The following is a 16,864-nucleotide window of genomic DNA, read 5'->3' on the forward strand; positions in this document are numbered from 1 at the left end:
GGTTTTTTCCGGGGTTTTTCCTCAACCCAATATGAGCAAATGCTGGGTAACTTACGGTGTTGGACCTCGGACTCATTTCACCGGCATTATCACCTTCATCTCATTCAGACGCTAAATAACCAAAGCTGTTGATAAAGCGTCGTAAAATAACCTACTTAAAAAAACACTATGATTCTACAACGCAAGGTGTTCTCTGAAGGGAAAGTGTAATACATGAGTGTATGTCGCTCTCTCAAGATACTCCCATTTTCCTCTGTCATTCCAACAACTCTCCACCTCCCCCTCTTTTCATCCGTTCATCTGTAATAGTAAAAATAGGCTGGGTTGAAATTTGGATGTAGTACGGGTTTCTGATTATTATACAGAGTGAATCGTGAGTAATATCATTAATATCAGAGGGTTGTTCTTTGAGAAATTTCAAACAAAAAAAAAGTTTAATACAATTTTGCTCATCTTTGCTTTCTTTTTGAGATAAAAATTGTTTTATAGGAAATATTTCATAGCGTGTTTTGGGAAAGCAATTAATTTAAATATCAATATTCTCAGTCAATTTAAAAAAGCAGTGTGTTATGATAATAAATTATTTAGTTTTGTCCTTTAAATGAGCAAAAATTTGATCCTAACAAATGTTACATTGTAAAATTCCTTTGCAGAACGAAAAGCTGCATTTGTTTGGATGCCCCGGGGATCCCGTGAAAGGCTTACCGAAGAGATCAATTTCTTCACCACCGGGGGTTGAATCCTAGATCTTCAACCTAGTTGCTCTACCAACTGAGCTACTGTGTCAGGAAGGATGAGATTATTTTTGTGCTACAGCTACAGTTTCAGACCCACAGACACAGCAGATATGAGCCACAAATGTGCGTTAAGCTTGTGATACATCGTCTTTCAATTCAATTCAATTTGTTAGGCCATTAGGCATACAGTAACAGGCTTCGCCACAGATACATTGAAAAACATAGCCTATAACACATTTGAGAAACACAAATATAATTGTAACAGTAAAATTTAATTAAAACACTGAAAATATGAAATAATTTGAAACTATTAAATTAATGAAAACACTTTACTCTTTATGTATTAATTGTAACTAGATGTAATTAAAAATTAAAAACAACTTCATACAAATTTGTGTTTAAAAAACTCACCAACAGAGTAAATAGAATTATTTAATAAACAATTATAAAATCTAGTTTTGAAGCTATTGATTGGTAACTTATAATATTGACTGGGAAACATTATATAATTTCATCCCCATAATGGAAAAGTTTGTATTGCTCTTATGTAATCTACAGTATGGAATATTAATTTGTTCCCTATTTCTAATTTCATGATCATGTATATTGGCCACTAACGAGTAATTTTATTGTCGATATTATGTCGAGTGTAAAGTACCAAATCAGGTAATCGTATATACAAATTTATGACCGTTAATATCTGCGATTATCTGAAAAGTGATCGACAATGTTCAAGATAGTTTGATTTACATAAGATTCTAATGGCTTTCTTTTGAAAAATGAAGACATTTTCAATTTTGGTACTATTTCCCCAGAATATTAAGGCATATCGGATTATCGATTGAAAGAAAGAAAAGTAGGCACATCTTATTATTGATGTACCTAATATCTTGATGATAGTGTAAAAAAAATAAACTGTAAAATTCAATGTGGATGCAAAATTTTATAGAATTTTAGTTCAAAGAAAGAGAAACAGAAAAAAACACATCAGAAAACATAATACAGTTGTTTCTATTATGATGGCAGGATTAGGTTAACTCATTAACAACCGTGAAAGACATAGAACACGGCCCATATTGAATAAACTAAGAATTAATCAGATACGGAGTTTTTTAAATTAAGATTTTTTACATCTGGCAATGAATGTTGGCACCGAACTCATCTACCGAAAGGATGGCTACAAGCATCTGCAACTCCGATATTTAAAAGAGGCGAAAGAAGTTGCAGAAAAAAGGGCGATTTTAAATATCCATTTAGCTCAACACTGTTAGGAGAAGGTAGCAAATTCACCTGTCATGTTGTCGGTAGTACCCTGCCATTTAATTGATATGGGGCAGTGGAATGGTGCACATGAGAGGAGATGTACCATGCACTTCAGCTGGATTTGAACGGTAGCCAGTTGACACAGAGAACGACTTGAATTAGGTAACATGCCTGGAGACATCTGAGAGAGTACTACCAAGATAAACCTTTAAACTCTTCTTATTTCCTCACGCCACGAGTGCACTATGATACAACGAAACGACCTTGATCGACGAAAGAAAATACGTTAGAGAAAGTGATAGTTTTGTGGGATACGTTCTCCTGGCAATTAGAACGCAAAGGAGCTTATTGCCGTCGAGGAAATTGTGAAAATGTAAGTAACCTATTTAATCCTCGTGTTTAACTTATCAGTTATGCATGCGTCAAATGCATAGGAAGCTCTGCAAACTGTTTACATAATAATGCTATATGTCGTTTTGTAAATTCTACTGGTTTTTATTTTAAACTGGTTATATAGCGACACTGAAGGCTATCAACTTGTTTTCATTTTTAGTCGGTTATTTAACGACGACGGGTTGGGCAGCTCAGTTGGTACAGCATTTGGCTACGGACTGAAAGGTCCCGGGTTCAATCATGAATGGTGACGGAGTTTTTCTCGTTGCTAAAGTTCCAAAACCCAAAACGGGATTAGATTCACTCAGCCTTCTATCAAATTGAGTACTCGGTCTCTCCCGGGGGTAAAAGGCGGTCGGAGCGTGGTGCTGACCACACCATCTCATTCTAGTGCCGAGGCCATGAAAGCATGGAGCTCTACCTCCATGTCCTTCAAGAACCTGTAAGTTTTCTCGGGGTACTCCCGTCCCCCTCTGTCATTTCACCAACACACTTCACCTTCCCCTCACATAATCTATCATCTGCAACGGTAAAAATAGGGCGGTGTGAAATCTTGTAGTACGGGTTTCGGATGTTGATATAGCAAGGGCTTGGGGCTCCGGACCCTGAGTTTATCAAGCTAATCGTCTTGGACGAGATTTGGCTCTGTCAGAGGCTGAGGTAGGACGACCCACCTGTCAGCATAGGATTCACGAATGTGATCCATGCCATCTGTCGGACTTGGACGAACATCACATATATAGGGCGCACGAGCCAAAACAAGCATCGAAAAAGCCAAGCGAAGTCTAACGTGTAAATCGCGAGATTTTATTGTCGAAAACTGACGCGCTGAAACACCGCTAAGCGGGCTGTTACTTGCCCATGTCACTTTTCGAACGGTGTTGTACTAAGAGAAACCTGTTTTCAGGCGTACATGGGTTATAAAAGCAAGACACGTGTCGTATGTGAAAAACCTTGTCCAGAATGAGAGAGCCCTAGGAGAAATTTACTCTCATTATCAACTACATAAAATTCAGTTTTGTAACTAGGACTATCGCCTAATTCACGGCCTACACTTGTAGTCCAACAACAGATACCGTTTCTTCTTGTAAGCCATCCCATCTTTGTTCTATATCCTTTCCTTTCCTTCCTATAAGGTCTATATTTCTTTCTACAGGGTGGAAATAATATAACTGTACAGATTTTAACAGCTTATTCCTTGGATAGAGTATAAGAAAAATTCTAATACCATATTAGTCCCAAATGATACTTTTCTCAGAAAAAAATCCCCTAATTATTACCTAACACTGTTTTACACGCTAAGTACTATCCGTACGATTCTGACTCTTACTCTTATCGTTAGAGAACTGATAAGGAATGATTTATCCTCTTACAGTTTTCCAATAAATTGGATGGTTTTCTTGCAAATTAAATAAAATAATTAACATGTATCGTTATTTCTTGCCATCAGGAAGTCTGACAACCCTAATGGAGTGATTAAGGGACGGAACTCTGCTGTTCAGGAGTGCATGTATTCGTACGTGAGCCGTCGATGCGCTGTTGACAAAAGAGTACGCAGAATTGAAGGGTTCAGAGCGCCATAATGGGCCAAGCGCCATTTATAAAAAACGGAGAAAGCAAGGATTAAAGTTAAGTGAATACCATAGTTTAATGAAGATTGACATATCAGTTTTAATGTGTATACTTTATATTATTTGCTATATGTTTCCATTGAATTATGGTAATGACTTCATTTTAACCCTTGTTTTCTACGGTTTTAGTAAACGGCGCTTGGCCCACTATGGTTCTGAACCCTTCAATTTCAGTCTAATTTTCTAATTAACAATGCACTTAATTACAAAACACGTAAGAGTTATTTTGTTTATTTTATTGATTTCTTTCTTCCTTAAATTTGCTCAGTTATATCACTTCCACTCTGTATAGTCTGTGTGGATGTATTATTACACTGTTCTGAAAATCAGTAGCCACAATCTAACAGTTCGTATAAATAACTACGTAGTGAATATTCATCAATGAAAACACTTGTTGGCTTTACAGATGATTTAATGGAAACGTGACCGATAACCATAGTTAGAAAAACGTTCAATTAATTTTGTGGTGAAAGAAACTGAAATTTGTCAGGGCTTCGAATTACGTTAGACCGCGTTGCTAAACGAACACACGGAAGAGATCAGTTGCCACAGATTCTATTGTGTCGGAGAGGGAAGTGAAGAACAAGAAAAAACATAAATAAACACAAAGAGAATACGAAAGGAAAGTATATCAGAAAAAAAACTGACTGTCACGGTGAATTGTAGAATTTGCTATGGAGGAAATGAATTGCACAATTTCTCATCCATTCACCGTGGAAGTTCCAAAACCTTAAATATTGTCCGGCGGTAATTACGCGGACGAGGTAAACAAACATGTCACCAGTTTATACCTCATATTCTTATCATGATATTAACTTAAGAGGAGTGAAGAAACTTTTGTGCAGATTTTTTACTGACGTTATTTGTAAGGCAATTCCTCTTTGTTACAGACAGGACGAAACGCAGTATTTCGGCACTAAGACCTTACGGTCTATTGTACTCACTACAGCCCGAATTTAAATTGTCTAAAACTTCATATTTTTATCTCGTACACTTTGCAAACATTTGATGCGGTATTGATAAGTTCTCAGCCTAAGATTGAAACAAGTCCACACCTGTGGAGTAACGGTCAGCGCGTCTAGCCGCGAAACCAGATGGCCCGGGTTCGAATCCCGGTCGGGGCAAGTTACCTGGTTGAGGTTTTTTCCGGGGTTTTCCCTCAACCCAATATGAGCAAATGCTGGGTGACTTTCGGTGCTGGACCCCGGAACTCATTTCACCGTCATTATCTCCTTCATCTCATAACCTGAGATGTTGATACAGCGTCGTAAAATAACGTAACAAAATAAAAAAAAAAAAATATGGAAACAATAAATTATTGGATCTCAAAACAATTTGTCTTTATTAAACACAGGTCTGATCGCCTTTCAACGTTATATATTCAGCACAACGGTCCTAAGACAATTTCAAATGTTAAAAAAAAAAGGTATGTTTTGATCTGCAAACCACTCTATGGCAGTATGAAAGCCTACTTGTTACTGCCCCATTCGATGAAAACGTCTTTCCTTTCAATGTCTTCTTTTTTCGGATATAGGTCATAAAGTGATGATAGATCTGGCGAATATGGAGGATGGTCAATAACAATTCAAAGCCAACTTAGTCAATTTCCTGCAACGCAATGGGGGGAACTGTGAGTAAGTCTATTGTTTCGCAAGAACAGCATACCTACAGGATACAGGTACCTACCATGTAGGACATCCATATTTTCTGTGGTGGTCACACAAACAGATCTTCCAATACGGTGTTCATATCGATGGTCCACTTCAAAAGGAAAATAACTCAAAATGTAAAGTTTTGAGAAACCTGCATTTTTAAGATTCCTGTTGCTGTGAAAAATATAACAATCGTTGAGATTACTTCAAATTCTGCTAATGCTGTTTTATATCTACTATAAGTTTCAAATTAGAGTGTGTTAATTGGATTTTTCCCAGCAACATGCAGTGGCGTAGCATGAAATTTTGAGCAGGGGAAGCTAACTCAAGTTGTCTTTCATGCAATATGAGAAAACGTATTACAAAAATACAGTCTTAAAATAAATAGTAGTCAATGTCAAGTCAGCAGTCGAATATTGGTTGGAACATCGTAAGTAACACCAATAAGGCATGACCTTAAATGATACGTAATAAAATATGATTTCACGGTTTACACATATCTCTTAACAAATAGACACGTATACGTATAACATTAGCTCACTCCCTGTCATACTTAGAGAAATCACAATATTAGTATCATTACGTAAGTATGCGTCTGTCTTTTGGTTGTGTCCTTCATTGACAGCAAGGGAGTCGGTCATTTGTTTTTTAAATCACACTTTTGTTCGTAAGTCAGTTTTGATAATACAATTGTCCTAAAAAAATTCAAGTAAATTAGTGTCAGGAACTGTTATTTCGCTCATTATTTATTATATCAGCCACAGTGCACACTAACACTTCAACTGAACACAACTGACGAAAAGGGATAACTCGGAAACTACTTATTTTAAATTTTAAAGATAGCTTCTTTGCGAGCCTTGCGACTAGGGTAGCTTAGTAGAAAGGGATGGAAAATCTGCGGGGTGGATTACACAGAAGAAACCGGTCTGCTTGGAAGCTGGTGTGTGCAGACTTCTTGTTTACTGCTGCATCACAAATCATCCTGAGCTGCCGCATCACAATATTTAACGCGTAAATATAAATTCTATTAAAATTAATAAATAATTTTCTCCATAAACTGCAGGTTTATTATGAAATTATTATCAACTGGTGAAGCTAAGCTTTTTAGCTTACATTGACACTACGCCACAGGCAACATGAAGCTTTAAAATTAAGTTTCCTCAAAACTTTAAATTTTGTGTTGTTTCCCTTTTGAACTGGCCTGTCCATATTTATTTTAATCTTCGTTCTTCCTCTTATATTATGCAACTTAATTTTGTATGGTGACGTACGAAGGACAATGATCCTCGATGAATTTACTGTGGTATTTAAAATGCACAAAGAGGTTCTTAGTGGTAGGATTTTACAGGATACTCCCTTTTCACCTACAGCCATTCTACCATTGCTCCATTAATCATCAAGTGGTACTATGTAGTTTGCCTCCCGTGGTGCAATGAGTGAAACGTCTTTCGGCGAGTCGCCCACAGATGGGGACGCTTAAGTGAAAGTCAAGTACCCGTTATTGGATAATGAAAGGCAGTTATATGTCTGTATAAGAGTTTTTATTAGTAAGACCATACAAATTTCGAAATTTATGCGGAATTTTTACTCATTTCCAATCCGAAAAAGTGCTACAAGTAGGATTTCAAAGCGCTACAAGAGGGTAAAACTATGCATGATTTTATGTTCTGATAAATCCAAAGAGATTGCATATAAATCACTAGTACGTCCAGTAATGGAATATGGTGCTGCATGTTGGATCCTTACAGATTAGAACATATTAAGACACTGGAAAAGATTAAAAAACGGGCTTTCAAGAGTTGTCGGAAAAATTCACCATTAAAATGGAACACACTCACGGACAGGAGAACGCGAATTCGATTATGCGCACTGTTCAAAACATACAGAGGTGAGCCTGCCTGGAGAGAAATAAAAAATAGGTTGCAGCCGCCAAATTACTCTTCAAGGAACGACCACTCATATAAATTGAGAGAAAGAAGGCAGAGGACGGACACTGGAAAGTTTTCTTTTCTCAATCGTACTATCAGGGACTGGAATCCTTTACCTGCAGACTTACTAAAGGCTTTACCAACAACCAAAAATGTATTTAAAATAGGCTTAAGGACCTTACTAATAGACGGTAATTATACACAGTATTTAAAGGGTGTAAATGATATGTTGTTATTGAAGTGTTGTATCAGTGAAGAATTATGTTGTGTCAGTGAAGTGTGTTGTATCAGTGAAGTATGTCGTGTCAGTGAAGTGTGCTGTGTAAGTGAAACGTGTTCCTGTCAGTGAAGCTTTATAGTTTATAGTGGCAGTGCATAGTATTTGAACAGTGAAATGTTTTTGAAGTGTTAGTGAAATCAGGATAGAATCAGTGAAATGTGTCGTAGTTCCATTGCAGTGAGTGAGTTGACAGCGAAATGAGTGTAATTTGAAAGGTACTTGTGCAGATATGAACATATCATACTCGTCGGTTTTAGTTCGATCTTAGTTTTAAGATACAAATTAGATTTATTTCAAATGTTATTTTAAGTGATCGTTTCATTTAATTTAGTATATTCCCTGTTGTTGTTGTTGTTGTTATTATTATTATTATTATTATTATTATTATTATTATTATTATTATTATTAATTATTGTTAGTATTAATTATTAGTATTATTATTAATTGTATTTTTAATTAATAAGTTTATTATTGTCATTATTGAGTGTAATTAGTTACCACTGCCACCGGGTATATACCCACTGCAGTGTGAATAAATACATACATACATACATACATACATACATACATACATACATACATACATACATACATACATACATACATACATACATACATACATACATACATACATACATACATACATATTAAATGTCCAGGGACATTTATTCTTCGATAGGAAGTAGGGGTTTCGCATCTGACTAGCCAGGAGCAGAAAACGCATTACGAAAGGAATAAAAATTGAAGAGAACTACATCTAGTAGGCCTAAGTTGTAAATCACGTGGTAAGGTAGATGTAGAACGGCAGTGCAGCAGGCGACGGAATTAATTATGAATTCAGAACGTGATACATTGCCCAAAACCTTGGACCTATCGAATGGAAAGATAAAAGAAAGGTGTGGCTGAGGTATAAAAGCACCGCCAGCTTATAGCTTCACAACTGAATTCATCTTGTAATAGCTTTATAGACAGATGTTAAAAACGATAACAGTGAAAGCATAACAACAGAAACATGACTTGGCATTCTCTTCCAATCACCATCAACACTTCAGTTTTGTGCCTCTTATGATGTCTGGCCAATACATTGATTTAGTATTTCTTACTAGCCAGTACCTTTTTCTCTCTCAGTTCAACAAATGACAGGTAACGATCATTAAGTCATAATAAATTACTATAGTCTGCAAGATAGAGATCCGGCTGCTGAAGTAAACGCAATGTGTAACCATAGCTACAACGATGTCGCGTCCAATTGCAAGGATTCTAGCGGGTTTTCTTTAATTTACGTCTTTACGGAGATACAAAGAAATCCTTCTCCACTTAGGCTAATCTACTTTTTGTAATATACAGGCTGGAAGTAATATAACTGTGCAGAATTTAACAACTTATACCTCGGATAGAGTATTATATTTGTATTTCTGGTGGTGAGAGAAAAGGCCTCAACTACACCAGAATAAATAAATAAATAAGTGAATGAATGAATGAATGAATGAATGAATGAATGAATGAATGAATGAATAAATAAATAACTAAGTAAGTAAGTAACTAAGTAAATAAGTAAATAAATAAGTAAATAAATAAGTAAATAAATAAGTTAATAAATAAATAAGTAATAAATAAATAATTAAATAAATAAGTAAATAAATAAGTAAATAAAAAAATAAGTAAATAAATAAGTAAGTAAATAAGTTAATAAATAAATAAGTAAATAAATAAATAATTAAATAAATAAGTAAATAAATAAGTAAATAAATAAATAAGTAAATAAATAAGTAAATAAATAAATTAATAAATAAATAAGTAAATAAATAAATAAGTAAATAAATAAGTAAGTAAATAAGTAAATAAATAAATAAGTAAATAAATAAGTAAGTAAATAAATAAGTAAATAAATAAGTAAATAAGTAAATAAATAAGTAAATAAATAAATAATTACATAAATAAGTAAATAAATAAATAAGTAAATAAATAAATAAAATTAATTACAAATAAATTATTATAAAAATTCTAATACCATATTAGTCCCAAATGAACACTTTTCCTAGCAGGCAACCTACTTGTCCCTAGTCCAGCCCCTTCGTGTGTCGCCAGCCGGCATTAGAGTAATGTTATGGAATGATAATGGAATGGAGAGATGTTTTTCTTAACTTGGCCATTTAACAACGCTGTATCAACTACTGGGTTATTTAGTGTCAATGGAATTGGTGACAGCGAGGTAGTATTTGCGAGACGAGGCCGAGGATTCGCCGTAGATTACCTGACATTCGCCTTACGGTTGGGAAAACCTCGGAAAAAGCCCAACCAGGTAGTCAGCCCATGCGGGAATTGAAACCACGCCCGAGCGCAACTCTGGATCAGCAGGCAAACACGCTACCGCCTGAGTTGCGCCAGTGGCTGATGTTGGCGGAATGATGTAGATGCCTAATACCTATAGGAAAACGGGAAAATCCAGAGAAATATCACAACTGCCACCTTGTCCGCCATAAGTGTCACTATGGATTTTTTGATGAAAAATTATTTTTAGGCAAAGAAATTCAAAATTGCATCGGAGATACGGGTGGTGGACGAGAACAAACTGAAGATTGGTGCTGGAAAGCCCTAAGGAAGTCACAGCCTACATGGGGCTGTCGAACTTTTATAATGATTCAGATCTGGGATTCTTACGTTCAAAACGCTAATATTTTTTGTGCGAGATCGAGCGTATTTGCTTGGTTTCCGCACAAAACCAATCCGCGGAAAGTCTAAAATTCCACATTCAGTATTCCCAACCTAACACACATAACCATTTCCCTCTTCTTACCGCTTAAGTGACATATTGATTTTACTGCTTTAGGCTTTTAACATATTATTTTTAGAGAAGTTCAATATAGTAATAATTATAAATTGGAAACTTGCCACTGCAATTTCACCTAAATTGCACTGTTAATAATTATTGTTTTTAAATATTTGCAAACATTAAGTAAACTCTAAATCATTACATAACCTTACCGTTTGTTTTAAGTTCGCATTTATAGACTGGGGGGGGGGGGGAGGGAAAGACAGAAGTATATCACGGACTGCTGGAGTATAGTAAATACAGAAAACATTTTAAAGCAACAATGTTGAAGATAGATTTTTTGTTTTGCAAATTTGCCGTCATTGAACAGAAAATAAAAAGGAGATTTCATTGCAACTAATTAGAAATTCCTCTTTCAGGTATGTAATAAACGATCTTCGCACAAAATAATGTACGATACACGAGAGGTATGTTTTCTTTCAATTCTCGGAAATTAAAAAAGCTCAACTACGTTTCGCTTTTTCAAACTTTTCCTCGAACATGAAAACTTCAACATACCGCTCTTGTAACGCATATTACTATAGACGATAAAGTTGATAAACGTACAAGCCATGTCTCCATTCCTTTTACATGCCATGGTACCATTACGGGTTTCTTTATTACTCTTCACAGTCACTTATAAAGCAGTGCGCGGTTTACAAGATGCATTGTCTAGTCCTTGCGACTAAGTTCTCTCTGTTGTTACATTTCGGAGTCTTGTGAATCAGGCTTAAAAATCTTCCTAACCTATTATCACGTCCATTAAGTTATACTCGGTGCCTTTTTAACTTTTAGTATAAATAATTCCAGCTCTAAATTTATGATGATGGCTTTATTCTTTCGTATAATGAGAAAGCAAAATATTCTGATTTGGCACGTTTAACAATATTTATTTATTTATTTATAACCGTGTACAACAAAATAATCTGGGTTTCCTTGGATGGCGGGCATGTATCAGTCTACACGCCTAGTTGATTTCTCCCTGCCTCCCGGACGCTTTTATTAGAGTATTTTTCCACTCACACTTTCAGTCTGATACATTACCATAGCCTTGATGTTTTGTATACCAGAAGGACGTTACGTAAGTTATGGTTCCTCTAGCAATTAAAGGACCGGGGATGACTGAAAAACTTGTGTACGAGTAGGTCTATAATAAATGTCGGCCTATTATGGCACGTTAAGGACAAATGACTATCTGCAGTCTGCTGGCCACTGCAATGGAATCGTTCAAACAGGACAACAGATTTTCCCTCCCTTAGAAACCCGATGTGAGATCACCCTTGTATCTTTAATATGTGGGCTCAGATTGTTCTGTTACTTCATCTTAAAAAATATTAGAACATTAAGATAATTATCAATGTCTGATGTTAAACGCTAAGAGGACGAAACGGATTAAGATCAATTTCATAAGAATAAGAAGAGTTAAGAATAAGAAAAATAATAAAATGTGGAAGAGAGGAAGGAGAAGGAGTAGCATTTTACTCGTATTTAATGATGCTTCCAACTGCAAAGGATTATTCAATGCGGGCTAGTAATACAATATTGTAGACCAGTGGTCTGCAAAGATTATGTTTTTAAAATACAGCCCGCAAAACATAGCAAAGGGAAAGGTAAGAGGAGAAGGCGGTGAACACTTCACTATTCAAGTTTTCAGTGCGCAGAGACGGACACTGAACATATCCGAACTACTTAATTTTGAATGAACAAGTAATGGATAAGAGGGGGGGAGATCATGTCTTACCCCTCCACCCTACTTGTGTGTTACGGGGTTGACTAGCGAGTCAAAAAATGCCGACCACTGTTGTAGACGAATTTTTTCTGGAGGGACCGGGTTCCTATACGTGCAGCGAATGTACAACATGCGTCTCAAGGCTTTATTTTCCTCCCGGAGGAAGCCTTGCTGAGGATTTTATTACCTTCAAAATCCAATTTCCTCCGCCGTGTTTGAACACGCGAACTTCTGGCATGGTAACCGGGAGGAGAAGAAGACGAAGGAGCTGATGAAGCCGACAAAAAAAGATATGAAAAGAGCAGAAAAAGGGAAGGAAAGAAGAAGAAACAAGACGCCAAGAACATAAAGAAGGAAGAGAATTGGAGGAAGAGATGGAATTAAAGCATAAGATGAGGAATAGAAGATAGCAGAGAAGAAGAAGAGAAGGAGGTGAAAAAGATTACAGAAAAGGAAGAGGAAAATAAAGAGGAGAATAAGACCAAGAGTAAGAGGAAAAGAAGAAAGAAAAAATAAGAAGAGGAAGAGAAGAAAGAGGCGAAAAAGAGGAATGGAAGAAAGTGGAGAACATGAAGGAAAAGGAAGAGGAAAATAAGTAAGAGAAGAGTAAAAGAATTAAATGAGGAAAAGGAGATAGAAGAGAAGAAAGTGGAAATGATATAAGAAAAGGAAAATTACAAGAAGGAAGAAAAGAGGAAGAGATGTAAGAGAAAGAAAAGTAAGAAAAAATGAGGAAAAAGATTCAATGAGGAAAAGGGGATAGAAGAGAAGAGGAGAATAAGAAAGTGGAAATGATAAAAGAAAAAGAAGATTACAAGAAGAAAGAGAAGTAAGAGAAAGAAAAGTAAGAAAAAGTGAGGAGCAAAAGAATTTGATGAGGAAAAGGAGATAGAAGGGAAGAAGAGAAGAAGAAAGTGGAAAATAATTCGATGAGGAAAAAGACACAGAAGAGAAGAAGAGGAAGAGAAGTGGGAAATATAAAAGAAAAGGAAGATGACAAGAAAGAAGAGAAGTAGAGGAAGAGAAGTAAGAGGTAAAGAAGGAAGAAATTAATTAGATAAGAAACAGAATAAGTGGAAGAGAAATAAGAGAAAAAGAAGGAAGAAATTAATTAGATGAGAAACAGAATGAGTGGAGGACAAGTATGAGAAATGGAAGGAAGGAAAGAACTAGATGACGGAGTAAAGAGGAAGAAGAGGAAATACTGTAGAAAGTGGAAAAGATGAAAATAAAGGAAGAGAAAAAGAAGAAAGTTTAGTAAGAGGAAAAGAAAGAAACAGTAAAGTGACAGAGAAGGAGAAAAGGGGAAGATAGAAGAAAGTGTAAAATGTGAATGAGGAGGATGGAAAAAAGAAGGGAGAGAAGTTAGAGGAAAAGAAGGAAGAAATGAATAAGAGAAGAAAGTCAAAGAAATGAAAGCGAATGAAGAAACAATGAGATATTGAAGAATAAAAAATAATAAAATAGGAAATGAAGGAGCACAAGGTACGTAAATTTAATGATATGCAATGTGTTCGAGGATCGCACGCGACACCCGCCGACAGTCGTCCGACAGGAGGGAGGGCGAGTCTGGGATAACAAGACAGATTCCAGCCGCACGACTGCAGTAGTGAACGTGTAGTGAAGGCGTGAAGGTTGCGTCCGGGCTGTTTCTTCCGAATTCTGATCGCAGCAGGTAAGGCCGGCAACACGCTAACACCTCTCGTAAACAGACCTAAATTCCTTTTGGATTCCTTGCCTTACTTGTGTGGTCAGATAACCACTCTCTCGTGTATTTGGGCGATAGGCTTAATTTCGGATTACCTCCTCGCAGACAGGCGTCCAACCAAGGCAGGGACGGGAAACTATCGTTCTTCGGTGCGATACGCCCAGAGCGGGGTGAAACAATCACATTACCATTACGTTCTAGTAGTGTACGTTAGTGGCGTGGTAGTGTTACGTCATTCTGTTTGAAATGAGTGCTTCTCCTTACCAGTTCCTCAAGGAATGGAAAGACGAATATTTTTTTGTGTATGTAGGTTACATGCACATCTACCGTCGAGACAAGCAAATAACTGAACAATTAGAAGAAGCCTTTCATTGGAGATTTTTAAATTTAATTTAAATCTGCAGTATCTGAATGGTCAGAGCTTCGGTCAGTTACGCAAGCGGTCTGGGTTGGATTTCCGGTCAGTCTTGAGAGCTTTCATTTAAAAAAAATTATAGTATCACTTGTGGCGAATAATCTCCATCCCAGCCGGCCGGCGAAGCACGGAGGGGAAGTAAGGGTTGCCTAATCAAAATCTGGATACTCAGCGAACCTTAGTGAAATCAGCCAGCGTGTCGGAAATGCGTCTAGCTAGAGGGTAAGTGCAATAGATTTAGGTAATAATAATAATAATAATAATAATAATAATAATAATAATAATAATAATAATAATAATAATAATTCGTGACGCTACAGCTCTTGAAGAACCCAGACCGACTAGCCGGCTCCTGGCTTCACGTTTACATGCCGAAGTAGAGGTGGACGATCATCCAACCAGAATGGAGGTATTGTGTGGTTAGCACGATGATCCCCTCACCGTTATAGCTGGTTTTCACAATCGGATTTCGCTACCTGTCGTAGCTCCCCAAGTGCACCACGATACTGGGTGGTCACCAGTCCCATACAATGGCCGAAATTTCATGAGAAAATTTCTTCCCTCATGAGGGCTCGAACCAGCGCGCATTCCGTAATGCGAGTCCTGGGCAGGATGCCATAGACCACGACACCACGGCGCGGGGCTAGATAGTAACGCCCAATAAATACATACATACATACATACATACATACATACATACATACATTCATTCATTCATACATAAGGTAAAGATTCGTAATATTGAGATAACGAGTAATATTGTAATAGTTCTTTTTTAGAATTTATTACAATTTTACTGAGCGAGAGGACAGGTTTTGTGCAAAAACGTGTCCACGAACATTCCCTTAATACGTTGACGCAAAAAACCGATCTTCCTCTCGCTCAGTAAAATTGTAATACATTCTCAAAAAGAACTATCACAATATTACCAACCTTCACCCTACATACATACATACATACATACATACATACATACATACATACATACATACATACATACATACATACACACACAAACACATACATACGTACGTACGTAGGCCTACATACATAAATGCATGCATGCATGCATGCATACATACGAGTACATACATACATACATGACAAGATAATTGAAAATTTGCCCTGAAGTGGTGTATGAATATATTGATTGGTTATTGATTGTCCTCTGCAATAAAATCTTTATTTAAAATAGACCCTTTGTTTCGTACTAGCATATTGTGAACAAGGTTGCGAGGTCTCCCGTCTCACGTATTTGATAATATTTTCTCTCGTAATTTATTTGTTCACTTAAATCGTAAATATGAATAGTTCTATGATGCTATGAAAGTTATTCTAATTACATATCTTTAAATACAATCTACAATGACAAATTCTCATTAATTTTCAATCTGTTCTGTTAAGGGAAATGTCAAGTGTACAAGTTTGTGAATGGATACAAAACAAGTGGTAAGTATTAATAGTGCTATGAGATTAATTTTAAATTACATTTGCATATCATGCTCCTAATAGTAAAACGTGTCGATGTCTTCATGGAACGATTGTGGCATTATTTCCAAAATCTCCCTATTTTCAGTTTGAAAACCTGGCAACCCTAATTGTGAAAACTTTCTGTATATATTTCAACTAGACTGTAATTATGAATTAAAAAATTTTTGACATGTTTCATATTCTAGTTGTGAAGCGATGTACGAATATCATGGAATGTAAATAAATACAATAGAATTCAAAAATCCCTGCACTATTTTTGTCAAGCTTCCACATGTGTATACCAGTGTTTTTCTACTTTTTTTTTTTTTTTCAAAATTTCGTACACTAAAGTCGGAATTTAAAATTCCGTGGCACACTCATATAATCTAAACCAGTGGTTCCTAACCAGGAGGGGAACTTTTGTCACAAAAACAAGTGAAATATAATATTTTTTAAGGTTGGCACGACATTTTAACTTTACTCATTTGGCAATTATGGCTGAACGTGTCGTTCTCAAACATACACTATACTTATTTACTGACTATTAGCTTGTTGTCCTGAGTTCGCTGAAAGCTGACACTTACGGACTACGTTTTTTTACTACTTTTTGGCTTTTACTTTTCCAACTTTTGCTATGACAACCTTCACTATTTCCATTTTCTCGCTGCATACCAGCAGATCATTTGCGGCACACTAGTATACCAGAGCACACCGGTTGAAAATGGCTGGTGTAGATGCTAAAAAAAAAATCTTCCTTGTTTATTGTGTCACAGTTCAGGCTTCCTTCGTAATTCGAGTTTCTAAAGTTGTTTTCATTACCAAGTACGTATGTCATGTTTTTAAGAA

At 36.1% G+C, this 16,864-nt stretch overlaps 1 protein-coding gene and 1 long non-coding RNA gene across 4 annotated transcripts in view; one reads left to right on the forward strand and one right to left on the reverse strand.

The window, feature by feature from the left end:
* Nucleotides 1-16,864, reverse strand: part of LOC138701146 (uncharacterized) — a 228,951-nt gene that overhangs the window by 95,952 nt on the left and 116,135 nt on the right. The window lies entirely within an intron of this gene.
* The window catches only part of LOC138701141 (putative fatty acyl-CoA reductase CG5065), a 55,770-nt gene continuing 52,883 nt past the window's right edge, over nt 13,978-16,864 (forward strand). Inside the window, exon 1 of one of the 3 annotated variants that reach the window (XM_069827746.1) lies at nt 13,978-14,100. Coding sequence is in view for 1 of the 3 variants with exons in the window: in XM_069827745.1 (XP_069683846.1) it covers nt 14,754-14,770 (17 nt within the window). In the remaining 2 variants the exon portion in view is untranslated. Of the gene's footprint in view, nt 14,101-14,630; nt 14,771-16,864 lie in introns of those variants that run through there. The other 2 variants (XM_069827747.1, XM_069827745.1) reach the window with 2 other exon arrangements.

The sequence above is a fragment of the Periplaneta americana genome, chromosome 6 (genome assembly GCF_040183065.1).
Source record: "Periplaneta americana isolate PAMFEO1 chromosome 6, P.americana_PAMFEO1_priV1, whole genome shotgun sequence".
Classification (NCBI taxonomy): Eukaryota; Metazoa; Arthropoda; class Insecta; order Blattodea; family Blattidae; genus Periplaneta; species Periplaneta americana.